Source organism: Lethenteron reissneri, chromosome 18 (assembly GCF_015708825.2).
Source record: "Lethenteron reissneri isolate LAM-NWPU_2019-01 chromosome 18, ASM1570882v1, whole genome shotgun sequence".
Taxonomy (NCBI): domain Eukaryota; kingdom Metazoa; phylum Chordata; class Hyperoartia; order Petromyzontiformes; family Petromyzontidae; genus Lethenteron; species Lethenteron reissneri.
In genome coordinates, this window is record NC_083796.1 from 367930 (window position 1) to 394761 (window position 26832).

Genomic DNA, 26832 nt, shown 5'->3' on the forward strand with positions numbered 1-26832 from the left:
GCACCTTGAGGCCACGTGAAGTGTCGAACGCCCACTGGCAGGAGGTCACGGGGCAGACCCAGTTGCCACGGGTCGACTGACTGAGATGACCGAGATGACTGGCTGATGCACCACCTGTGCCCCTACTATGTTGTGAGCGTCACTCCTCCGCCCTCTGTTGTTGTTGGAGGGCGACTGCCTCCAACTGCCCAGTAGCGTCCTTCACGAGCCTCCTCCACAGAGGCCGATCTTGACACCGCTGGTACCAGTCATCGGCAAGTCCACCTAGCTCCACATCCTCCACACGCGCACTCACGCACATAGGCATGCACACACGCTCACGCAACAATGGTCGCTATTCGCCACAAAGTGCCACCGACATCACCACAGTGCTTGTGGCAGGCGAGGTGCACTTTGAGGCCATACGAAGTGTGGAGGTCATAGGATAGACCCAAGTGCCATGCATTGACTGACTGAGATGACTGGCAGATGCACTGCCTGTACACTCCACTGCGCGACCTTGCTGCGTTTTAGCCGCCCGGCGCTCCACTCTTTGTTGTCATCGTCGCCGCTCTGCCCGCCGCTGTTGTTGGAAGGCGACTGCTATCCTCAGCCACACACGCGCACCGTCACTCACCAGCACCCCCTCTCTCGGTGACACCCCAGATGCAGCGGCGCCGCTTCTGGAAAAAGCTCCCGCTGCAGGCGAACGTGTATCAGATGACGAGCGCCGCCGTGCTGCAGGACCCCGAGCGGCGCCTCTCGCTCCTGTCAGCGCAGGCCCTTGGCGTGGCCGGCATGCGACCAGGTGCGTGCTGATGCTGCAATGACAAGAGGAGTGCTAGGAATTTCATGATCAAAATAATAATAATATATAGAGAGAGAGAGATAGATATATAGAGGTATATCTAACGTCATCCATGTAAACTGCAGGGAAAAGCACGCAAGTAGAAATGGTAAGGCGCCACAGTTTTTCCCACAAAGGTCTTGGCGATCGTTCATGGCCACCGCGAATTGTAACGGTCAATAACCACCGCAGGATTCACCAGGCTGGCCTGCTGGATGCGGGCCGCGGACCTCCGCAACAGTGAGCAGCAAACGCACTTCTGCTGGGGCGCCGTGTGTCTGCCCCCATGTAGGGGAGCTGCAGGTGTTCCTGGATCGCCGCCTTATGCAAGATGACAACCGGGGCCTGGGCCAAGGCATCAAGGACAACAAGCCGACACTTTCACGCTTCCGCCTGCTGCCCGAGCGGCGCTCGCGGCATGACTCGGTACCGGGGGCGGCGCGTGGGACACGTGCGTGCGTGCATGCGTGTGTTATGGTGTGGGGAGCAGTGGTACAGTGTTTAGTGCATTACGCTACGAGCCCGTGACCCGAGTTTGATTCGTGCTTACAGACAATATCGATTTTGAATATCTGAACCAGTACTGGGCCTCCCCTAGGTCGACTCAGCCTAAAATCAATACCTGGTGCGACATTGAGGAGACAGGCGGCCGGGGCATGTCATTGGCCACACCTAGACCCTCATGTACCATTCCGGCCTTCATAGGCACTCGCTCACCTTACTTGCACAAACAGTCTTTTAAGGACATGTGGAAGATTTTGTCTTTGTAGACACCCATGTGTTTCTGTGCAAGTGTCTATTCATCTCTATGTGGTCGTCTCCGTGTGTGCGTCTCTGTGTGTGCCTGTATGTTGTGTGGAGTGGTAGTGTAGCGGTTAGCACTCTGCGCTATGAACCTGGCAACTCGGATTCGATTCCTGCTAACGGTCAACACCAGTGACAATTATTTGGACTCCCCTAGGTCGACTCCGCCTCAAATGAGTACCTGGTGCGGTGTGTAAACATCGCCACTGGGGAGACAAAGGCGGTCGGGCGTGTTTCTGGCCACCCATCCCCTCGTGTACCATTCCGGCCTTCATAGGTGCTCGCTAAAAGCACTTGCCCCTCGAGTCTGTTAAGGCTACCTCGGGGGATATTTTATCTTTGTGCGTGTATATACCCGTGTATCCATTCGGTGCATGCGTGCGTCTCTGCGTGCTGACTGCTCGGCGCCTGCAGGGCGGTTCCCTTTCCCTGCTGGGTCACGTGACGTCGGACGTCCTCAACCACCCTGCGCTGCTGCTGCTGGGAGAGCCGGCGCCGCGGGGTTCAGCCGCTCCGCTCGCCCAGCTGACGCCGCTCGCCACCCCACTGCCCTGCGACCTCTACCTCCTCAACCTGCGCACCCTGCAGGCCACGGTGCGTGTACACACAGCGGAACCAGCAGCCGCCACTCACCACCGAGTGGTGGCGACATCACAAAGGCGACCGGGCATGCTGCTGGCCACCCACCCCCACGTGTGCCATCCCGGCCTGCATAGGTTCTCACTAACAGCACTTGCCTCAAAAGTCTGCTAAGGCTATACAGGGGGTCTTTGTCTTTGCTTTGTGTGTGCAGGAGGGAGGGGGACCCTCTGAAGACATGGCTCTGATTCTGCATCGCCGGGGTTACGACTGCTGGCTGGAGCCAACCCACTACCTGCTCAACTGCAACAGGACAGGGGGAAAGGTGTGTGTATGTATGCTGCGTCGTGTGTATTATGCTTGGATGCATGGATATGTCTGAATGCATGTGTGGTACATGTGAATGTGTATGTATGTCACGTGTCTGCATGTTGTCTATGTGGTGCGTACGCTTGTATCCATGTGTGTTCAAGCGTTTGTGTGATCTGCGTCATGTGTTTGTATTTGTGTGAGCTGTCTATGCTGTGTGTGTGCTCTTAAGATTTGCTCTAGATGCCCCTTGTAGACTTATTACTGTTATCTTTACCCTAAAGCTAATCCAGCCTCGCTGGAGTTGCATAAAGATCTACTCTGGGCGGTCTTCGTGTGCAAAGTTCTGACAGCCAGATAAGCTCGGTGTTTCAACAACATTCTCCATCAGTTATAAAGCCCAAGATGCATTCAGTGAACCTCTGATTGCCCGATGACCGTTCCTGAATTGCGAACTCAGACTGGTTTCAGGGCAATCTCTTGCGCAGCACCCACACTCAAAATGTCCTCATGGCCTATCTTAGTATTCCACATCCACATTCTCTAGTCACGTGTGAGTTTGGGCCATGATGCAGGATCGATGTTCTGTGACTGCCACCACTGCTGACGGTCTTGGGCTGCGGTCGTCCTGGTAACAGAGCTGCAAGTGTGTAGGTGTGTATCTGAGCGTGCTTGCGTTCGCTTGGCGTGTACGCTCGCGCACGCACGCGCGCACTCGCGGCCACCTGCATGGACCCTCCAGCTCACTCCCTTTCTCTCACCCCCCGTCTCCGCCTCAGCTCAACCTCTCCTCAGTCTTCCGTGACCTGACCTTCATCAAAGCGGCGCCCGCCTCCCTCACGCTGCTCTACCCGGCGCCAGTGCCGGGCGTCGGCGTCGAGGACCCGGCGGCGGCAGAGGAGCGCGGCGTCGAGCCCGTGCACGAGCTGGTGCTGCGGCCCATGGAGCTGGCGACGGCGAGGGTGGCGCTTGCCAGGGCTCACCCCGCGGCACGGGGCTCGCTGGCCGGGGCAGCGCGGCCGGCCGATCCCGGCACGCCGTGAGCGCCGGCGTGATGCCGGCGGGTCGCTATGGTGCGGTGTGAGGCCGGGAGGACAAAGGGACCGAGGGGCAGCGCTAACACCGCGCGTTTTACATTTTTCTAACTGGATCGTCTGTGCGGGAGGTGTCAACACCCGTATCGGATCGCACACTACTACCGGACCGCATCGGATCGTAACACACACGACTACCGGACCGCATCGGATCGGATCACACGCTCGACAAAATCAAATGGAAACAAATTGCACCGGAATGACCTGTTGGAGCGCATGCTTATTCGTGGACTCTCGCAGCTCAGCAGAACTCACCTAGGCTCACCTAGGCTCACCTCCCACGCCCATCCTGGTACTCGATGGCGATGGCCGTGGAATTGTCCTCACTCCTGTGACCTAATGGGAACAGGCTTGGACTCTGCACATGTGTGCACGCATGTGTGTGCGTGTGTGTGCATGTGTGGTGTGTGTGTGCGCAGCGATTGTTTGTGTATACCCGCCAGCACTCACAGAAGGCAGTGCATTTATACACCTCACACTCGCATGCCTCGCATACCACTCCCATTAACACACAGTCCATATATGCACCCCACACTCATGCACATACATGACACACATACACCAGACACTATATATACACACACACACATCACACATAGAAATACACCACACACTATATACACAAAAACACTGGAGTGACTAGACACACCACACGCACATCCGTGTGCACGCTCAGTTCCTCTCCACTGCATAGCTGCCATGGACTCATGGCTCCAGGGGACGCATCTTTCAGCTGAGCACAGTCCCAGGGACTGGAGCCTCCTTCACTTTGCGGACTCCAGCGCCCTAATATCAGGCGACTGAGACTCCCTCTAGCAGATGGGAAAATTGTGGATTGGATTCCCGAGCGTGAATCGGACTGAAATGGAGGAGTGAGGAGTGTTGATGAGACTAGGTTGTGGAGTGGAGGAGTGTGGATTGGACTGGACTCGATGTGCACTGTGAGTGTGCCCTAAGAGAGGGGTCCTCACCTTCAATACTGCGACACCGCACCCTCTAGCAAGTGCGGTGCATCTGCTGAGTGCGGTGTTTCGAGCGAGTGCGGAGCCCCTGAGTGGTGCTCTCTAGCGAGTGCGGGGCTCCTGTTGAGTGCGGTGCACTACGCTCAGGCATTTCAGGTGCAACTCAGCTCAGGAAATTTAATCTTGTCTCCGGCTCTCGGCTGCGGGGAAGTTCTTGTGTTCCCAACTTCACTTGATTAACTTTGACCTCGCGTGACCCCTCCATCTTCCGGGGGGGCAGGGCGGGGTGGCCGTTTGCCTCGAGCCGAGTGCTCCAGTGTGATTTTGTATTGAGAGTTGGATACGGGTGGATGTAGGTCGATTTGCTTTAGGCACAAGGACTGCAGTGAGAAGCGAGGAGGTGGGGAGGGGGGAGCCTTGGCCCCCACACCTCATTGTCAGACTACGTGGAGCTGACGAGGGATTCCGTCCTGCGCTGCGTGATTAATTCTGATTTTGGGGTTTGTCCCTGTGGGTTGTGATTTGGTGGGGGGGAATGGGGGGGGGGTGCAATTGGTGTGTCTCGGGCAATTCATGACCGGTGTTTCCCAGTCGCCAGTTGTCACCGATCTCCGTTCAGACAACGCTGCTGCTGCTGCCCGAGCAGTGGTGCACAAGCCGAGCCAGCCCAACACGTTCCCTGTCAATAAGACCGCGGGCGCATGTGTGGCTTTCATGGAACGCATTCAGCAGGTAACGTTTTGAGCAATGAAGGGCCATTTCCCAAAACGTTGCCTATTGTATATATTTGACCTTTAAAGCCACCGTGTTATTGACACACAACGCGTTGAGTTTTTCATTCGAATGCAGGCTGTTTTGGTAAGCACACACATGCTGCACGGCCGGAGAGTTGTTAAACTTGTTCTACGTGGCGTTAGAGTGCGGACTGGCATCAGGATGTGTTTAGCAATCATTAGGCGTGCGCAGTGTGTAACTGCTTCGGTTGTATTAAGATAATATCCCGTTGCGTGCACATCTGTCAGCGTACACGCACACAGTGGGGGGAGTGGTAGCGCAGCGGTTAGCGAACTGCGCTACTAAAACTGGTCAAATTAGTGAGTTCGATTCCTGCTCACAGCCAACATCAGTGGTGAGTGGTATCTGAACTGGTCCTGGGCTTCCCCTAGTTCGACCCGGATTTAAAGAAGAACCCGACGTGGCAAGCTGCTCACTCCACACCACTTGCTTCCAGTTTGTAGGCTACACCGTGGACCTTTGTCTTTATGCACATGTACCACGTGACGTGGGGTAAGCTCAATTAAAGGTCCCGCTTTCCGTCACCAGGGGACGAATTTAGCAATAATCAGGTGCGTGCAGCGTGTAACGCCATTTGGATGGGGATTAGAAGACGCAGGGTGGGTAGTCAAGCCTGGAGTGTGGAACCTCTGCTGTCCCCTCATCACAGGGGTCGGCGTGCACTGGGTGTTTTTTGGGCGCGTATGTGGAGAGCAGTGGCGCAGCGGGTTAGCGCTGCACTGCGCTACGAACCCAGAAGCCCGAGTTCGACTCCTGCTCTCTCGGCCAACTGACGAATATCTGAACCGGTTCTGGGCCTTGCCTAGGATTGACTCGGCCTTAAATGAGTCCTGTACCTGGTTGGGATGTGTAAACATCAGCACAGGGGAGACAAAGGCGGTCGGACGTCGTTCAGGCCGCACTACCCCCTTGTGTGCTGTTCCGGCCTTCATATGTGCTCGCTAACAGCACTTGCCTCAACAGCCTGTGTGGGCTACACGGGATACTTTTGTGTGGGGTTTTTTGGATGAATTTAAAGGTATTTAATAAATGAACGTCAATCACGTGACATTCATGGTGCACTGTCGGTACAGCATAAAACCTTAAACCCACCTCACCAATCGTGTGGCAGTGCAGATGATGGTGATGATTACCAAAGTAGTCATTCTCACCGTTTCGTCTCATCCCATACTCTTTAACCACCATACTTCAAGCCACAACAACACCACTCTCCTACTCATCCGGTCACTCACTTTTACAACCGCTCCCCGCTCGTCCACTCACCCGCTCGCTCACTCAGTCATTTATGCACCCACTTGTTTCGTTATACCATGGTTACTGTTCCCGTTAACTTATTGATTCCTATACCCATGTTGAGGGCTCCACAATAGCATCTCACTCACCCAATCGTTAACCCACTCGCTAGATAAACCTCTCACCCGCTCACTCGCCACGCTGCAGGTCACCGCACTTCTCTCTCGCCTCGGCTTATTCCTTCTGGCCGCTTAACGTCCTGGGCCATTGGGCACCTGTGCTCGGCAACTGTGATTTAAAATACACCTTAGACGCTCTCCATCCTCGTTACATCATCCTCGATACGCCAGGAGCCCCCCAGTCGCTGATATGTGGTGGTGGCGATGTGGTTCAGAGAAGAGGGGATCGGGGGTGAGGTGGACCGTGAGGTTCCCATTCTCCGTGAGGTTCAGGGATGGAGGAAACGGGGGTCATTGAGGGGTCGACTCTCGGGGTGTCGGGGCCGCGCGTCCATTGCTAGGCACTTCAGTTGTGCCTGCTGCCTGCCTTGACTGGCTGTGTGGCTGTCTGCCTTGACTGCCTGTGTGGCTGTCTACCTTGACTGCCTGTGCGTGCTGTCTGCCTTGACTGCCTGTGTGGCTGTCTGCCTTGACTGCCTGTGTGGCTGTCTGCCTTGACTGCCTGTGCGTGCTGTCTGCCTTGACTGCCTGTGCGTGCTGTCTGCCTTGACTGCCTGTGTGGCTGTCTGCCTTGACTGCCTGTGCGTACTGTCTGCCTTGACTGCCTGTGTGGCTGTCTGCCTTGACTGCCTGTGTGTGCTGTCTGCCTTGACTGACTGTGCGGCTGTCTGCCTTGACTGGCTGTGCGTGCTGTCTGCCTTGACTGCCTGTGTGGCTGTCTGCCTTGACTGCCTGTGTGGCTGTCTGCCTTGACTGCCTGTGTGGCTGTCTGCCTTGACTGCCTGTGCGTGCTGTCTGCCTTGACTGCCTGTGTGGCTGCCTGCCTTGACTGGCTGTGCGGCTGTCTGCCTTGACTGGCTGTGCGGCTGTCTGCCTTGACTGGCTGTGCAGCTGTCTGCCTTGACTGGCTGTGTGGCTGTCTGCCTTGACTGGCTGTGTGGCTGTCTGCCTTGACTGCCTGTGCGGCTGTCTGCCTTGACTGCCTGTGTGGCTGTCTGCCTTGACTGCCTGTGTGGCTGTCTGCCTTGACTGCCTGTGTGGCTGTCTACCTTGACTGCCTGTGCGTGCTGTCTGCCTTGACTGCCTGTGCGTGCTGTCTGCCTTGACTGCCTGTGTGGCTGTCTGCCTTGACTGCCTGTGTGGCTGTCTGCCTTGACTGCCTGTGTGGCTGTCTGCCTTGACTGCCTGTGCGTGCTGTCTGCCTTGACTGCCTGTGCGTGCTGTCTGCCTTGACTGGCTGTGTGGCTGTCTGCCTTGACTGCCTGTGTGGCTGTCTACCTTGACTGCCTGTGCGTGCTGTCTGCCTTGACTGGCTGTGCGGCTGTCTGCTTGTGCGTGCTGTCTGCCTTGACTGCCTGTGCGTGCTGTCTGCCTTGACTGGCTGTGTGGCTGTCTGCCTTGACTGCCTGTGCGTGCTGTCTACCTTGACTGCCTGTGTGGCTGTCTGCCTTGACTGCCTGTGTGGCTGTCTGCCTTGACTGCCTGTGTGGCTGTCTGCCTTGACTGCCTGTGCGTGCTGTCTGCCTTGACTGCCTGTGTGTGCTGTCTGCCTTGACTGACTGTGCGGCTGTCTGCCTTGACTGGCTGTGCGGCTGTCTGCCTTGACTGCCTGTGCGTGCTGTCTGCCTTGACTGGCTGTGCGGGCTGTCTGCCTTGACTGCCTGTGCATGCTGTCTGCCTTGACTGACTGTGCGGCTGTCTGCCTTGACTGCCTGTGCGTGCTGTCTGCCTTGACTGGCTGTGCGGCTGTCTGCCTTGACTGCCTGTGCGTGCTGTCTGCCTTGACTGGCTGTGCGGGCTGTCTGCCTTGACTGCCTGTGTGGCTGTCTGCCTTGACTGCCTGTGTGGCTGTCTGCCTTGACTGCCTGTGCGTGCTGTCTGCCTTGACTGCCTGTGCGTGCTGTCTGCCTTGACTGACTGTGCGGCTGTCTGCCTTGACTGGCTGTGCGGCTGTCTGCCTTGACTGCCTGTGCGTGCTGTCTGCCTTGACTGACTGTGCGGGCTGTCTGCCTTGACTGCCTGTGTGGCTGTCTGCCTTGACTGGCTGTGTGGCTGTCTGCCTTGACTGGCTGTGTGGCTGTCTGCCTTGACTGGCTGTGTGACTGTCTGCCTTGACTGCCTGTGCGACTGTCTGCCTTGACTGCCTGTGTGGCTGTCTGCCTTGACTGCCTGTGCGTGCTGTCTGCCTTGACTGCCTGTGCGTGCTGTCTGCCTTGACTGACTGTGCGGCTGTCTGCCTTGACTGGCTGTGTGGCTGTCTGCCTTGACTAGCTGTGTGGCTGTCTGCCTTGACTGGCTGTGTGGCTGTCTGCCTTGACTGGCTGTGTGGCTGTCTGCCTTGACTGGCTGTGCGTGCTGTCTGCCTTGACTGGCTGTGTGGCTGTCTGCCTTGACTGGCTGTGCGTGCTGTCTGCCTTGACTGCCTGTGTGGCTGCCTGCCTTGACTGCCTGTGCGTGCTGTCTGCCTTGACTGGCTGTGTGGCTGTCTGCCTTGACTAGCTGTGTGGCTGTCTGCCTTGACTGGCTGTGTGGCTGTCTGCCTTGACTAGCTGTGTGGCTGTCTGCCTTGACTGGCTGTGTGGCTGTCTGCCTTGACTGGCTGTGTGTGCTGTCTGCCTTGACTGGCTGTGCGGCTATCTGCCTTGACTGCCTGTGCCTGCTGTCTGCCTTGACTGGCTGTGCCTGCTGTCTGCCTTGACTGCCTGTGTGGCTGCCTGCCTTGACTGCCTATGTGGCTGTCTGCCTTGACTGCCTGTGCGTGCTGTCTGCCTTGACTGCCTGTGTGTGCTGTCTGCCTTGACTGACTGTGCGGCTGTCTGCCTTGACTGGCTGTGCGTGCTGTCTGCCTTGACTGCCTGTGTGGCTGTCTGCCTTGACTGCCTGTGTGGCTGTCTGCCTTGACTGCCTGTGCGTGTTGTCTGCCTTGACTGACTGTGCGGGCTGTCTGCCTTGACTGCCTGTGTGGCTGCCTGCCTTGACTGGCTGTGCGGCTGTCTGCCTTGACTGCCTGTGCGGCTGTCTGCCTTGACTGGCTGTGCGGCTGTCTGCCTTGACTGGCTGTGCGGCTGTCTGCCTTGACTGGCTGTGTGGCTGTCTGCCTTGACTGCCTGTGTGGCTGTCTGCCTTGACTGCCTGTGTGGCTGTCTGCCTTGACTGCCTGTGTGGCTGTCTGCCTTGACTGCCTGTGTGGCTGTCTACCTTGACTGCCTGTGCGTGCTGTCTGCCTTGACTGCCTGTGCGTGCTGTCTGCCTTGACTGCCTGTGTGGCTGTCTGCCTTGACTGCCTGTGTGGCTGTCTGCCTTGACTGCCTGTGTGGCTGTCTGCCTTGACTGCCTGTGCGTGCTGTCTGCCTTGACTGCCTGTGCGTGCTGTCTGCCTTGACTGGCTGTGTGGCTGTCTGCCTTGACTGCCTGTGTGGCTGTCTGCCTTGACTGCCTGTGCGTGCTGTCTGCCTTGACTGGCTGTGCGGCTGTCTGCTTGTGCGTGCTGTCTGCCTTGACTGCCTGTGCGTGCTGTCTGCCTTGACTGGCTGTGTGGCTGTCTGCCTTGACTGCCTGTGCGTGCTGTCTACCTTGACTGCCTGTGTGGCTGTCTGCCTTGACTGCCTGTGTGGCTGTCTGCCTTGACTGCCTGTGTGGCTGTCTGCCTTGACTGCCTGTGCGTGCTGTCTGCCTTGACTGCCTGTGCGTGCTGTCTGCCTTGACTGACTGTGCGGCTGTCTGCCTTGACTGGCTGTGCGGCTGTCTGCCTTGACTGCCTGTGCGTGCTGTCTGCCTTGACTGGCTGTGCGGGCTGTCTGCCTTGACTGCCTGTGCGTGCTGTCTGCCTTGACTGACTGTGCGGCTGTCTGCCTTGACTGCCTGTGCGTGCTGTCTGCCTTGACTGGCTGTGCGGCTGTCTGCCTTGACTGCCTCTGCGTGCTGTCTGCCTTGACTGGCTGTGCGGGCTGTCTGCCTTGACTGCCTGTGTGGCTGTCTGCCTTGACTGCCTGTGTGGCTGTCTGCCTTGACTGCCTGTGCGTGCTGTCTGCCTTGACTGCCTGTGCGTGCTGTCTGCCTTGACTGACTGTGCGGCTGTCTGCCTTGACTGGCTGTGCGGCTGTCTGCCTTGACTGGCTGTGCGGCTGTCTGCCTTGACTGCCTGTGCGTGCTGTCTGCCTTGACTGACTGTGCGGGCTGTCTGCCTTGACTGCCTGTGTGGCTGTCTGCCTTGACTGGCTGTGTGGCTGTCTGCCTTGACTGGCTGTGTGGCTGTCTGCCTTGACTGGCTGTGTGACTGTCTGCCTTGACTGCCTGTGCGACTGTCTGCCTTGACTGCCTGTGTGGCTGTCTGCCTTGACTGCCTGTGCGTGCTGTCTGCCTTGACTGCCTGTGCGTGCTGTCTGCCTTGACTGACTGTGCGGCTGTCTGCCTTGACTGGCTGTGTGGCTGTCTGCCTTGACTAGCTGTGTGGCTGTCTGCCTTGACTGGCTGTGTGGCTGTCTGCCTTGACTGGCTGTGTGGCTGTCTGCCTTGACTGGCTGTGCGTGCTGTCTGCCTTGACTGGCTGTGTGGCTGTCTGCCTTGACTGGCTGTGCGTGCTGTCTGCCTTGACTGCCTGTGTGGCTGCCTGCCTTGACTGCCTGTGCGTGCTGTCTGCCTTGACTGGCTGTGTGGCTGTCTGCCTTGACTAGCTGTGTGGCTGTCTGCCTTGACTGGCTGTGTGGCTGTCTGCCTTGACTAGCTGTGTGGCTGTCTGCCTTGACTGGCTGTGTGGCTGTCTGCCTTGACTGGCTGTGTGTGCTGTCTGCCTTGACTGGCTGTGCGGCTATCTGCCTTGACTGCCTGTGCCTGCTGTCTGCCTTGACTGGCTGTGCCTGCTGTCTGCCTTGACTGCCTGTGTGGCTGCCTGCCTTGACTGCCTATGTGGCTGTCTGCCTTGACTGCCTGTGCGTGCTGTCTGCCTTGACTGCCTGTGTGTGCTGTCTGCCTTGACTGACTGTGCGGCTGTCTGCCTTGACTGGCTGTGCGTGCTGTCTGCCTTGACTGCCTGTGTGGCTGTCTGCCTTGACTGCCTGTGTGGCTGTCTGCCTTGACTGCCTGTGCGTGTTGTCTGCCTTGACTGACTGTGCGGGCTGTCTGCCTTGACTGACTGTGCGTGCTGTCTGCCTTGACTGACTGTGCGGGCTGTCTGCCTTGACTGACTGTGCGGGCTGTCTGCCTTGACTGACTGTGCGGCTGTCTGCCTTGACTGGCTGTGCGGCTGTCTGCCTTGACTGCCTGTGCGTGCTGTCTGCCTTGACTGGCTGTGCGGCTGTCTGCCTTGACTGGCTGTGTGGCTGTCTGCCTTGACTGGCTGTGCGGCTGTCTGCCTTGACTGCCTGTGTGGCTGCCTGCCTTGACTGCCTGTGCGTGCTGTCTGCCTTGACTGGCTGTGTGGCTGTCTGCCTTGACTAGCTGTGTGGCTGTCTGCTTGTGCGTGCTGTCTGCCTTGACTGCTTGTGCGTGCTGTCTGCCTGTGCGTGCTGTCTGCTGTGACTGCCTGTGCGGCTGTCTGAGCGTGCTGTCCGCTGCCACTGCCTGTGTGGCTGTTTGCCCGTGTGTGCTGTCTGCTGTTGACTGCTTGTGCGTGCTGTCCGCCTGTGCTTGCTGTGTGCGCCGAGCTGTCACCTTGCTGCTCCCCGTCCCCCAATTCACAAGTTTCTCTCTCTCATGTTTTCAACGCCTCGGGGAAAAAAAACATCGACCCCTGAGAGAGGCTGGGAGAGAGAGAGAGTCGGAGAGAATAGACAGGCGGGGGCGGGGGGCGGAGAGAGACGGGGAAAAGGAGAGAGAGAGGAGAGAAGCAAGAGACGCGGAGAGAGAAAGAGCGGAGAGGGAAGAGAGGTGAGTGCTCTCTCCATCCTTGGCCCTCCTCTGATCCCCCGTGACCCCCCCCCTTCCCCGCGATATCCGGGGACCTTCGACTGCGTTTCGGGATCGGTGGAGACGAGGTCAGGGCCGCCCCCCTCTGCCGCGTGCACCGCACGGGGAAACCAGTCGGGGGATCCGAGGGATCACGAGGAGCCCGTGAAGGTGCGCGGGGGGGGGGGGGGGGTGCGCGGGGGGGGTCGCAGGATGATTCAGCCACCGCTGTTGCCGAGGCTTCTGTGGGGCCGCGGGCTCGGCCCTTGGGGGACCCGACCACTGAAGAGAGGGCTGCCCCGCCCCCCGTCTCCCCGCTTGCCAGGCTGATGCGACACCGCGAGAATTGTGATAACGATGATTATGTAACGCCGCGTCCCGCCGGCGGGGTGCTGAGTGCGGGGTGCTGAGCGTGCGGGCAGTAGCAGCTGAGTGCGGGGTGTCGTGTGCAGGGTGTTTAGGGTGCTGGTGCTGTGGACCGGGTGTAGTGTTCAGGTTGCTGAGTGTAGGGTGCGTGGTGCCGGGTTCTCGGTGTACGGTGCTGGGTGTACGGTGCTGGGTGTACGGTGCTGTGTGCGTGGTGCTGCGTGTACGGTGCTGTGTGCGTGGTGCAGGTTGCTGGGTGTAGGGTGCGTGGTGCCGGGTTCTCGGTGTACGGTGCTGTGTGCGTGGTGCTGCGTGTACGGTGCTGTGTGCATGGTGCAGGGTGCTGGGTGGAGGGTGCTGGGTTTCCTCCCACAGACTCAGTAACCTAACGGCGAATTATGTATAGCAGTCAGCTGATTACCTACATAGCTATGAACAAGTGTCATTGCCCGAAACGTCGCCTATGATATACCGTTTACGTTTCATGGTCAGGCCACAAATGTGTGGCGTTGTTGTCGTCTGTACACCACTGACGATGCAGTATCACGACCCCCACGTGACTCACATGTGACTCGCAGGTAACGGCCCCGCCCCCTGCCCCGCCCACCCAGGTGTGTAGCCCCGCCCCCTGGCCCGTGGCCATGCGGGGCCCGGACACCTCGGCGCTCGTGCGCGCAGTTCTGATCACGTGCCTCATACCAGGTAAGAACCACCCCTTCAGCCACCCACAGCCCCCTCCCCACCCACACCCCAACCCTCCCCTCTCACCCAGACCCCTCACCACCCAGACCCCTCCCCTCACCACCGAGACCCCTCACCACCCAGACCCCTCACCACCCACAACCCCCGCTGCTCACCACCCAAACCCCTCCCCTCACCACCCAGACCCCTCCCCTCACCACCCAGACCCCTCCCCTCACCACCCAGACCCCTCACCACCCATACCCCTCCCCTCACCACCCAGACCCCTCCCCTCACCACCCAAACCCCTCCCCTCACCACCCAGACCCCTCACCACCCAGACCCCTCCCCTCACCACCCAGACCCCTCCCCTCACCACCCAGACCCCTCCCCTCACCACCCAAACCCCTCCCCTCACCACCCAGACCCCTCCCCACCCAGACCCCTCCCCTCACCACCCAGACCCCTCACCACCCAGACCCCTCCCCTCACCACCCAAACCCCTCCCCTCACCACCCAGACCCCTCACCACCCAGACCCCTCCCCTCACCACCCAGACCCCTCCCCTCACCACCCAAACCCCTCCCTCACCACCCAGACCCCTCACCACCCAGACCCCTCCCCTCACCACCCAGACCCCTCCCCTCACCACCCAAACCCCTCCCCTCACCACCCAGACCCCTCACCACCCAGACCCCTCCCCTCACCACCGAGACCCACGTTCCACTGATTGGCCCCCCTCTCTGCTCCCCCCCCCCCCAGGATCGTTCCAGGGGGAGCACCAGCGCCGCCTCTACCGCGAGCTCCTGGGTCGCGCCTCGCCCCTGGAGCGCCCCGTGCAGAACGACTCCCACGCGCTAAGGGTGGACTTCATGCTCAGCCTCATGCAAGTGATGGACGTGGTGAGTGTTGGGGCCTCACCACCTCGATCCACCACTCATTTCTTGGTGAACATTGTGCATTTCGATGACGGTGACGAGTCTTTGAGAGCTTAGTTCGAGGGAGACGGCTGTCACTTTGTGGACGCGTCGCCCCGTCTCGATGCGCAGAAAATTGCGTGCTTCGGTTGCCGGTCGACGTTCGAAGCGAGGACTGCGACGCTCAAAGGAACGGCGTCTCCCCCTTGAGACGCGCGTCAAACAAATCACTCGAGACGCCGGAATGGCAGTAAGAGCAACTCATGCGAATGCTGTCGCAAGAGGTCAGACGTTTGGCGCAACGCTCCTTCGCTGACTACGCGTGACGAGCGAATGACCAGTCTCGACATAAAATAACCAACACCGTTGACTTCCCCACGAAGTTTTAAGCCATCGCCAGTACCGACATCACACATCATCATCGTCCATTACACATGCCTCATGGTCACGACCCCGATCACTCACAGCTCTATCATTCTCACCATTGCGAACCACCATCACAGTGATCATGCCCCAGGCCCAGCCCACATCACTCCCCCTTCTCCATCCATTACCACCATCACACCGCCCCCATCATCCCTCATCACCCCTCTTCCTCTAACATCCCTCCCTCCCGTCTCCCCCTCTCCTCCCTCCCCTCTGGTCCCTCTCCCATCCCCTGCCCCCCAAGCCGCCCCCTGCCTCCTCTCCCTCCCTCCCTCTGCTCCCTGACCCCTCCCCAGTCCCCCTCACTCCTCCACCCTCCCTCCTCTCTCCCCCTCTTCTCCCCCCCTCTGCCCCCTCCCCTCTGCTCCCTCTCCGTACCCCTGGTCTCCCCCGCCCCTCCCCGCACTTCCTCCATCTCCCCGTCCCCCAGGATGAGAAGAACCAAGTGCTCACCACGAACGTGTGGCTCCAGATGGTGAAGTATGGGGTGGGGGGGGGGTTGTTGTGGTGGTGGTTGTAGTGCTAGTAGTGTGATCATGGTGGTTGTAGTATTGTGGTCGTGGTGGTTGTAGTGGTGTGGTTTTGGTGTTAGTGGTGTTGTCGTGTTGTTAGTGGTGTTGTCGTGTGGTTGTCAGTCCCTCCAGAAAAAACGCGGAGTTTTTTGGTGATTGTTGCGGGCAAAAATCGTTGATTATGCGGCACGTTTTCTTAAAAAATGCGATGGAATATGCGGGATATTTATACAATTTTATGCGATTAAATTGCGGGAACTTGCAAAAACTGCGGTTTGATGAAAAAGAGAAAAAAAGTGATTCCCCCAACACCCTATTCACTAGGCTACTACTTTAATGTAAAGAGTCATTTCTTATTACTTCCTATGATAAGCAAGCATACTACATCACAGAAAGTGCTGGGAATATTTAAGTTCTCATCTTGTTTTATTTCAGACCTTAACAAACAGATGGCTCAAACTTACAAAACATTGAGTCGAACAAGTTCTGTAGCTTTACAAAATGAATATGCTACAACTTCTGTAAAAATGAATAAATAAAATATTAAAAAATAAAATGTGTGCTTCCTGTTTTACAGAGGTAGCTATACAAAACAGACATCTTCTGTTAAAATAAGTGTTTTCAGTGCACAGTAACGTAAGCAATACAGTAACAGTACAGTCTTACAGTAATGTAAATTTACATACTACTAACAAAAAAGTGCAATCTTACAACTGTAAAGTTGCATAAACTCCTGAATAAAACTAACTACGTAGCCTCTAACACTTCATAACGTTCCCATGGCAACAGGGGAAATGGCTGCGCTTGTGTGAAGTAAACGCAATATTTTTCAACTTTCTGCTAAGATACATGTGACTTTTTGCAACGAAAATGCGGGGATTATGAAATCATGCAAGCCCGCATATTTTGCGCGCGGAAATCTGCAATTTATGCGGCGAAAAAACGCGCCCCCCGCATAAATATGCGGACTTTGGCTGATTTTGCGTGGAATCTTGCGGTCGCATAATCGCGTTTTTCTGGAGGGACTGGGTTGTGGTGTTAGTGGCGTGGTTGTGGTGTTGTGGTCGTGGTGGTTGTGATATAACTGGTGGGTTCTTTTTGTTGTTGTGTTGTTGATTTGAACTTGGTGGATTGTTTGTCCTGGTTGTTTATCGTACCCGTGGTTGTTGATTATTGTTTATTTTGCTGATTGCTGTAGATTGAGTTGGATTGTGGTGGTGATTGTGGTGGTGGTTTGTGGTGAATGTAGAATTGGGTGGATTGTGGTTATTGTAGATTGTGGTGGTGGTTGTGGTGGTGGTTGTAGAACTGGGTGGATTGTGGTTATTGTAGATTGTGGTGGTGGTGGTTGTGGTGGTTGTAGAACTGGGTGGATTACTATCTGCAGTGGAACGCCTCGCGCACTCCGGGCGTCACCAAACTCCGCTTCAAACCCGAGCAGGTGTGGACCCCGGACATCCTGCTCTACAACAGGTGGGGAGGAATGATGGGGGGGGGGGGGTGAAAGGGGTTCAGGTTGATGTTATGTGTCCAGGTGAGAGCTCACGAGACCAGGACTGGAGTGTCATCGCACAAGTGACACTCCAAAGCAAAACTAATACAATAAAGTTACCGCAATTAAGCAAATAGCAATCAAAGCAATATCAACTGCGTCGTCACATGTGTAATTGTGTGGTTTTGTGTGGTTGTAGTGCAGATGAGAGGTTCGATGCCACATTTCACACGAGCGTCCTGGTCAACCACACGGGCGGGTGCCAATACATACCCCCAGGTACACACACACCCCCAGGTACACACACACCCCCAGGTACACACACACCCCCAGGTACACACACACCCCCAGGTACACACACACACCCCAGGTACACACACACCCCCAGGTACACACACACACCCCAGGTACACACACACCCCCAGGTACACACACACCCCCAGGTACACACACACACCCCAGGTACACACACACCCCCAGGTACACACACACCCCCAGGTACACACACACCCCCAGGTACACACACACACCCCAGGTACACACACACCCCAGGTACACACACACCCCAGGTACACACACACCCCAGGTACACACACACACCAGGTACACACACACCCCCAGGTACACACACACACCCCCAGGTACACACACACACCCCCAGGTACACACACACCCCCAGGTACACACACACCCCCAGGTACACACACACCCCCAGGTACACACACACACCCCAGGTACACACACACACCCCAGGTACACACACACCCCAGGTGCACACACACCCCCAGGTACACACACCCTAGGTGCACACACACCCCAGGTACACACACACCCCCAGGTACACACACACACCCCAGGTACACACACACCCCCAGGTACACACACACCCCCAGGTGCACACACAACCCCAGGTACACACACCCCCCAGGTACACACACACCCCAAGGTGCACACACACACCCCAGGTACACACACACCCCCAGGTACACACACACACCCCAGGTACACACACACCCCCAGGTGCACACACACCCCCAGGTACACACACACCCCGGGTACACACACACCCCAGGTACACACACACCCCCAGGTAAACACACCCCCCAGGTACACACACACCCCAAGGTGCACACACACCCTCAGGTACACACACACCCCCAGGTACACACACACCCCAGGTGCACACACACCCCAGGTGCACACACACCTCCAGGTGCACACACGCCCCCAGGTGCACACACGCCCCCAGGTGCACACACGCCCCCGGGTACACACACACCCCAGGTGCACACACACCTCCAGGTACACACACACCCCCAGGTACACACACACCCCCAGGTGCACACACACACACACCCCAGGTGCACACACACACACCCCCCAGGTGCACACACACACACACCCCAGGTGCACACACACACACACCCCAGGTGCACACACACACCCAGGTGCACACACACCCCAGGTTGCCGCACACCCCAGGTGCACGCACACCCCCAGGTACACACACCCCCCAGGTGCACACATACCCCCAGGTACACACAAACCCCGAGGTGCACACACACCCCAGGTGCACACACACACCCCAGGTGCACACACACACCCCAGGTGCACACACCCCCCCAGGTGCACACACACCCCAGGTGCACACACACCCCCAGGTACACACACACACCCCAGGTGCACACACACCCCCAGGTACACACACACCCCCAGGTACACACACACCCCCAGGTGCACACACACCCCAGGTGCACACACACCCCCAGGTGCACACACACCCCAGGTGCACACACACACACCCCAGGTGCACACACACCACACACACACCCCAGGTGCACACACACCCCAGGTGCACACACACCCCAGGTGCACACACACACACCCCAGGTGCACACACACACACACCCCAGGTGCACACACACACCCCAAGGTGCACACACACCCCCAGGTGCACACACCCCCAGGTGCACACACACCCCCAGGTGCACACACACCCCCAGGTGAACACACTCCCCAAGGTACACACACACCCCCAGGTGCACACACACCCCCAGGTGCACACACACCCCCAGGTGCACACACACCCCCAGGTACACACACCCCCAGGTGCACACACACCCCCAGGTACACACACACCCCCAGGTGCCCACACACCCCAGGTGCACACACACCCCCAGGTGCACACACACCCCCAGGTGCACACACACCCCCAGGTACACACACACCCCAGGTGCACACACACCCCCAGGTGCACACACACCCCCAGGTACACACATACCCCCAGGCGCACACACACCCCAGGCGCACACACACCCCCAGGTGCACACACACCCCAGGTGCACACACACCCCCAGGTGCACACACACCCCAGGTGCACACACACACACCCCAGGTGCACACACACACACCCCAGGTGCACACACACCCCAGGTGCACACACACACACCCCAGGTGCACACACACCCCAGGTGCACACACACACACCCCAAGGTGCACACACACCCCCAGGTGCACACACACCCCAGGTGCACACACACCCCCAGGTGCACACACACCCCCAGGTGCACACACCCCCCAGGTACACACACACCCCCAGGTGCCCACACACCCCAGGTGCACACACACCCCCAGGTGCACACACACCCCCAGGTGCACACACACCCCCAGGTGCACACACACACCCAGGTGCACACACACCCCCAGGTACACACATACCCCCAGGTGCACACACACCCCAGGTGCACACACACCCCCAGGTGCACACACACCCCCAGGTACACACACACCCCAGGTACACACACACCCCAGGTGCACACACACCGACAGGTGCACACACACACACACCCCAGGTGCACACACACACACACACACACCCCAGGTGCACACACACACACACACCCCAGGTGCACACACACACACACACACCCCAGGTGCACACACACCCCCAGGTGCACACAAACCCCAGGTGCACGCACACCCCAGGTGCACGCACACCCCCAGGTACACACACACCCCAGGTGCACACACACCCCCAGGTGCACACACACCCCCCCAGGTGCACACACACCGACAGGTGCACACACACCCCCAGGTGCACACACACCCCAAGGTGCACACTCCCCCAGGGGCACACACACCCCCAGGTGCATACACACCCCCAGGTGCATACACACCCCCAGGTGCATACACACCCACAGGTACACACACACCCCCAGGTGTATACACCCCCCCAGGTACACCCACCCCCAGGTACACACACACCCCCAGGTGCACACATACCCCCAGGTACAGTGAGGGAAAAAACTAATTGATCCCCTGCTGATTTTGTTTTCTTTTCCCACTGACAAAGAAATGATGAGTCTATAATTTTAATGGTAGGTTTATTTGAACAGTGAGAGACAGAATAACAACAACAAAATCCATAAAACCGCATGTCAAAAATTTTATAAATTGATTGGCATTTTAATGAGGGAAATAAGTATTTGACCCCTCTGCAAAACATGACTTAGTATTTTGTGGCAAAACCCTTGTTGGCAATCACAGAGGTCAGACGTTTCTTGTAGTTGGCCACCAGGTTTGCACACATCTCAGGAGGGATTTTGTCCCACTCCTCTTTTCAGATCTTCTCCAAGTCATTAAGGTTTCGAGGCTGACGTTTGGCAACTCGAACCTTCAGCTCCCTCCACAGATTTTCTATGAGATTAAGGTCTGGAGACTGGCTAGGCCACTCCAGGACCTTAATGTGCTTCTTCTTGAGCCACTCTTTTGTTGCCTTGGCCGTGTGTTTTGGGTCATTGTCATCCTGGAATACCCATCCACGACCCATTTTCAATGCCCTGGCTGAGGGAAGGAGGTTCTCACCCAAGATTTGACGGTACATGGCCCGTCCATCGTCCCTTTGATGGGGTGAAGTTGTCCTGTCCCCTTAGCAGAAAAACACCCCCAAAGCATAATGTTTCCACCTCCATGTTTGACGGTGGGGATGGTGTTCTTGGGGTCATAGGTAGCATTCCTCCTCCTCCAAACACGGCGAGTTGAGTTGATGCCAAAGAGCTCCATTTTGGTCTCATCTGACCACAACACTTTCACCCAGTTGTCCTCTGAATCATTCAGATGTTCATTGGCAAACTTCAGACGGGCATGTATATGTGCTTTCTTGAGCAGGGGGACCTTGCGGGCGCTGCAGGATTTCAGTTCTTCACGGCGTAGTGTGTTACCAACTGTTTTCTTGGTGACTATGGTCCCAGCTGCCTTGAGATCATTGACAATATCCTCCCGTGTAGTTCTGGGCAGATTCCTCACCGTTCTCATGATCATTGCAACTGCACGAGGTGAGATCTTGCATGGAGCCCCAGGCCGAGGGAGATTGATAGTTCTTTTGTGTTTCATTTGCGAATAATCGCACCAACTGTTGTCACCTTCTCACCAAGCTGCTTGGCGATGGTCTTGTAGCCCATTCCAGCCTTGTGTAGGTCTACAATCTTGTCCCTGACATCATTGGAGAGCTCTTTGGTCTTGGCCATGGTGGAGAGTTTGGAATCTGATTGATTGCTTCTGTGAACAGGTGTCTTTTATACAGGTAACAAGCTCAGATTAGGAGCACTCCCTTTAAGAGTGTGCTCCTAATCTCAGCTTGTTACCTGTATAAAAGACACCTGGGAGCCAGAAATATTTCTGATTGAGAGGAGGTCAAATACTTATTTCCCTCATTAAATCGCAAATCAATTAATAAAAAAATGTACGTGCGTTTTTCTGGATTTTTTGGTTGTTATTCTGTCTCTCACTGTTCAAATAAACCTACCATTAAAATTATAGACTGATCATTTCTTTGTCAGTGGGAAAACGTACAAAATCAGCAGGGGATCAAATACTTTTTTCCTTCACTGTACACACACCCCCAGGTGCACACACACCCCCAGGTGCACACACACACGAACCTCCAGGGCCCGGCCGGATTCGCTCGCCACTGACGTTGGCTGTGTGTCGGTGGCGCCCGTGCGCAGGCATCCTGAAGAGCTCCTGCAAGATCGACGTGCGGTGGTTCCCCTTCGACGTGCAGAGCTGCGACCTCAAGTTCGGCTCGTGGACGCACGACGGCTGGCTCATCGACCTGCACCTGCTGCACGCCGACACCTCGGGGTACCTGCCCAACGGGGAGTGGGATCTCATCGGTGAGCGCTGGGGCTCCGTGCGGCGCATCGCCGTGTGCCGTGTGGCATCGTGCGTGGCGCGGTGTTTTGTTCCCCGCTCGGCGCCATGCTGTACGTGGCTCGGGGTGCGATGCCCTGCGCATGGTGTGGTGTGCGGTGCACAGGCGTGGTGGGCAAGCGGAACGAGCTCTTCTACGAGTGCTGCCAGGAGCCGTACACGGACGTGACGTACACGCTGCTGCTGCGGCGCCGCACCCTCTACTATGCGCTCAACTTGCTGCTGCCCTGCATGCTGATCTCCGCACTTGCGCTGCTCGTCTTCCTGCTGCCCGCAGAGTCTGGAGAGAAGATCTCCCTTGGTGAACTCACGCACAACTGAGTCACAGGGTGGGCGGATGAGCTAGTGGTTATATTGACGATGCTTTTGCGAAGGGCACTTAAAGTTCGATTGATTGATGGCTAGATAAGTGGCTAGCTAAGTGAGTGGCCGGACAGGTGTGTGGCTGGCCGGGTGAGTGTCCGGCCGGGTGAGTGGCGGCGAGAGGATGAGCTCCTGTCCTTCTCGCTAACACTGGCCGGCATCTGTGTGAATAATTAATCAGTTGAGCTGCGATGTGTGCACTTGCTTTTGCTGAAACACGGCGCCATGCAGTCCCTCGCACCTCCGGGCACTTTTTGAGTGACGCTTCAGCTGAGTTCACAGAACTCGGCACCGGGGAGACAAAGGCGGCAGGGGTGTGGCATTGCCCACCCACGCCCGCGTGCTCAGTACAGGCCTTCATAGGTTCCACTCGCTGGCAGCACTTGCCCCAATAGCCCTTAGTGGGCTACCTGGGTGGTCTTTGCGTGCTTGTGTGTGCGTGCAGGCATCACGGTGCTGCTATCCCTAACCGTGTTTATGCTGCTCGTGGCCGAGATCATGCCGGCCACATCGGACTCTGTGCCGCTCATCGGTACTCGCACAACACCGCAGCACGCCAACCTACAGCACATCTCCCCACACGTCACGTGATCGCACCACACCGCATCAAAATGTCACCCCTCACACCGCCGCCCCACATCAAACCACACAACGAGCACATCACATACCGCACGAGAGCACACCCCAGTCTACTAGTCACCATGTCACACCGCTGCACATTGCTGCGCCGCACACATGATACAACATCATGCCAACCGTGGCGCAAGTGCTCCGTGTCCCCGCCCCCACCCCCCGCCCGCCCCCCCTGTGCAGGACAATACTTTGCCAGCACGCTGGTGATCGTGGGCTTCTCGGTGGTGGTGACCGTGCTGGTGCTGCAGTGCCACCACCACGACCCTGATGGCACCAGAATGCCCACCTGGGTGAGGGCGGCGCCAACACCACCGCCACCACCACTACTGCCACCACCAGCACCACTACCTGTTCAGGGGGGTCTTTGGGTTTGCACGTGCTTCTGTGTGTGAGCTTGTGAGCGAGTAGGTAAGCAAGTGTTTGAGTGGGTGAGTGAGTGTTGGGTAGTTGAGTGAGTGGGTGTGTGGGTGGAGCGGTAGTGTAGAGATTAGCGCACTGCACTATGAACCCAACGACCTGAGTTTGATTCTCGCTCACAGCCAACACCAGTGCTAATTATCTGAACAGGTCCTGGGCCACCCCTAGATCAACTAAGCCTCAAATGAGTACCTGTTGCAGTGTGTAAACATCGTCACGAGGGAGACAAATGCGGTGGTGCTGGTCACCCACCCCCTCAAGTCCCGTGCCGGTGCTTCAATAGGTGTTACTCGCCAACAGCCCTTGCCCCAACAGTCTGTTAAAGGCTACATGGGGGATCTTTGTCTTTGTATCGGTGAGTGAGCGGGTGAGTGGGTGAGTCAAATTCAAGTGCCTGGGAGATTATCTCACAGGAGGGAGGGCTGGGCCCAACGCTGTGGTTGGCTTGGGAGAATATTAGCCAGGGACATTTTAAAGAAATCAAGTTCCAGGTGTTTGGGCCATTAGCAGATTTGATAATGGCTGATGGTGATGATGGTGATGATGGTGATGATGGTGATGATGATGGTGGTGGTGGTGATAATGTTGTTGTTTCCAGGTGCGGGTGTTGCTGGTGCACTGGTGTGCCTGGTTGTTGCGGATGAAACAGCCGGTGAAAGATGCGAGGTCAGGCGGTCCCTATGGCAGCCCGGCGCCGTGGAAACCACCATGCCTGAGCGAGCACCCGGGGACCGGGGCCGACAGGGGCCAGGTGACCACCGCCATTCAACCACACAACCACAGCCATAACAACACCCGTGGCTACACCGGTTATCACAATCCTGACAACACTCAAGCAAGTACACTCATGATAACACCCATAACTACAGTCATGCACACTCACAACCACTCAACCACTCACAACCATTCAACCACACTCACAACCACCTAACTACACAACCACGCACAGCTGCTCAACACCGCGCGTTGATGTGCCCCACCACAGGGAGTCTCCGCGCAGTTCCGTGGCCGGAGCGTGGAGGAGCCGATGCATGAATACTTCCACCTTCAGCAGGGGGCCTACCTCCACCAGGGGGCCTACCTCCACCAGGGGTCCCAGCTCCACCAGGGGCCCCAGGCATGCAATCCCGTCGCACAGCAGCAGCAGCAGCACCTCCTCCAGGGGGACAGCTGCTGCCCTGGCTGCCCCAACATAGCAGGGGCAGCAGGAGGAGAAGGAGGAGCAGCCCGGCAGGAGTCCCCCTCGCAGAGCTGCGAGCTGGCTGGGCTGCTGGCGGAGGTGCACTACCTGGCGGAGCGAATGCGGGCAGCAGATGCGGGCGCCCGGCTCGGGGGGGAGTGGCGCTTCGCGGCGGCAGTGATTGACCGCCTGTGCCTCATCGCGTTCTCCATTGTCACCATCTCCTCCACGGCCGCAATCCTCGTGTCCGCGCCCAGCTTCATGCAGGCCATCACCAAGGACTTCGGGTGACGGGGATCACGGAGGAGGGGGGGGGGCAGAGGCGTAGCTAGGGGGGGCAGGGGGGTACATATGTCCCCGGGCGCCAAGGTAAAGGGGCGCCAAAATGAGGCTTACAACGTTACATTATAACTTATTGCGGCGGGCGCGGCAGCCTGAAACTACTGCACAAATTTACACCTCAATCTAAAAGTTTATATATCCCGCCACACACAGCCTACATGTCATGTAATTACATTTAGGTATGTGATTAAACGGGGGGGGGGGCGCCAATTTTATAGTTCGTCCCCGGGCGCAAAATATCCTAGCTACGCCACTGGGGGGGGGGGGGGGGGGGTAGGAGAAGGGGGGTGGAGGAGGAGGAAGAAGGAGAAGGGGGGTAGAGGAGGAGGGGTAGAGTACCCCCAATAATAATCATCGTCGTCATCATAATTATCAGGAGCAGTGTCATCGTCACACTAAACGCTCAGGTCTGACGGTGGCCACGGGGGCCGAATTGGTGCGAGGGTGCCCACCTGATCTGGCGTGAACCTGGGTGAGTGGTTGATGGGTTGCGTGGCTGTGAGAATGGAGGTGAATTCTAGCGGCTGCGCTGACCTCTCCCGCGCTGTGGGGGAGGTGGTGACCCTAGCAGAGGGAGAATGACGGCCTCCCACGAAAATATTCACAATCATCGTCGCCATCGCTATGTCCACCTGTATTCACACCTCACTTGTCCCGCTTGCTTGCCTGCAGGCAGGTGGTTTAATTTTGGCGAGCCGGAATATATAAATATATGTGTGTATGTGCTCGGCACACCATGTCCAGTATACTTTGTTAGGCTACGGCTGTGGCTGCTGCGAGTCGTGGGCAACCTCCCGCTGATTTCACCGAGAGTCAGAAAATATTGAGTGAAACATGTATTCGCTCACCTGCACTCACCTGCATGTACTCGCCTGTATGTGCTCACACACTTATACTAACATGTATGTAGTCACACACTTCAACTCCCGTGTGTGTACTCACACACATGTGCTCACCTGTATGTATTTACACACGTGTGCTCACCTGTATGTAGTTACACACGTGTACTCGCCTGTATATAAGGTACTCAACCACCTGTATTTATTCACACACATGTACTGCCCTGTATGTACTCACACACTTGTACTCCCCTATACCCACTTACCCGCAATCACCTCTACTCGCTGACCCGCACTCACGTATACTCACCTGTATTCACCTATACTCACTCACCTGTATACACTCACCTGCTTTCATCTGTATCAGGATCAATAAAGACCCTGAATTGAATCAAGATTTTTCCTGACCCCTGTGTGGGGTCCCGTAGGGGTACTTAGAGAGAGGGTATCACTGAGACGGGGTCCCTGGAGGGATCTTTGTCTGGCTCTGTGGAGGAGGCTCGTGAAGGACGCTACAGGGCAGTGCCAGGCTAGGTGCACTTTGAGGGTACTGGACGGTTGGAGGCAGTCGCCCTTCAACAATGGATGGTGGAGGAGCGATGCTGACAACAAGTGGAGCGCTGGGCGGATAAAACGCAGCGAGTTGCCGGTCATCTCAGTCAACCCGGGGCACCTGAGTCTGTCCCGTGATCTGCCAGCGAGCCTCAAGGTGCACCTAGTCTGGCACAAGCGCCTTGGTGTCGTCATCGCCACCGTGCTGCGCGTGTGTTAGATTCTGCGGAGCAGTGG

At 57.2% G+C, this 26832-nt stretch overlaps 2 protein-coding genes across 4 annotated transcripts in view; both read left to right on the forward strand.

The window, feature by feature from the left end:
* LOC133343643 (alpha-mannosidase 2x-like) overlaps window positions 1–6417 on the forward strand; it is a 34305-nt gene extending 27888 nt beyond the window's left edge. For both annotated transcript variants that reach the window (XM_061553345.1, XM_061553346.1), the window contains exons 17-21: window positions 646–787; window positions 1119–1252; window positions 2045–2224; window positions 2424–2534; window positions 3298–6417. In XM_061553345.1, coding sequence (XP_061409329.1) covers window positions 646–787; window positions 1119–1252; window positions 2045–2224; window positions 2424–2534; window positions 3298–3561 — 831 coding nt within the window. In that variant the 3' untranslated portion in view covers window positions 3562–6417. The remainder of the gene's footprint in view (window positions 1–645; window positions 788–1118; window positions 1253–2044; window positions 2225–2423; window positions 2535–3297) is intronic.
* Window positions 6418–12557: 6140 nt separating this feature from the next.
* On the forward strand, window positions 12558–26434 carry LOC133343645 (neuronal acetylcholine receptor subunit alpha-7-like). Of its 2 annotated transcripts, none has more exons than XM_061553347.1 (12): window positions 12558–12646; window positions 13642–13732; window positions 14474–14613; window positions 15485–15529; window positions 16930–17039; window positions 17258–17337; window positions 22065–22232; window positions 22376–22570; window positions 23078–23164; window positions 23446–23555; window positions 24281–24433; window positions 24668–26434. In XM_061553347.1, exons 2-12 carry the CDS (start codon window positions 13672–13674, stop codon window positions 25151–25153), a joined length of 1635 nt encoding a protein of 544 aa, XP_061409331.1. In that variant the 5' UTR covers window positions 12558–12646; window positions 13642–13671; the 3' UTR covers window positions 25154–26434. The 2 variants fall into 2 exon arrangements, with proteins under 2 accessions (XP_061409331.1, XP_061409332.1); XM_061553348.1 differs by lacking the exon at window positions 12558–12646 and adding an exon at window positions 12694–12835.
* The last annotated feature ends 398 nt before the right edge of the window (window positions 26435–26832 follow it).

What these genes read in the sequence shown, in the direction of transcription:
- LOC133343645 (XM_061553347.1), top strand. Translation starts at nt 13,672, where the DNA reads ATGCGGGGCCCGGACACCTCGGCGCTCGTGCGCGCAGTTCTGATCACG. An exon ending in TCATGCAAGTGATGGACGTG is followed by an intron (nt 14,614 to 15,484) that starts GTGAGTGTTGGG and finishes CCCGTCCCCCAG; the next exon opens with GATGAGAAGAACCAAGTGCT. An exon ending in CGGGGAGTGGGATCTCATCG is followed by an intron (nt 22,233 to 22,375) that starts GTGAGCGCTGGG and finishes TGCGGTGCACAG; the next exon opens with GCGTGGTGGGCAAGCGGAAC.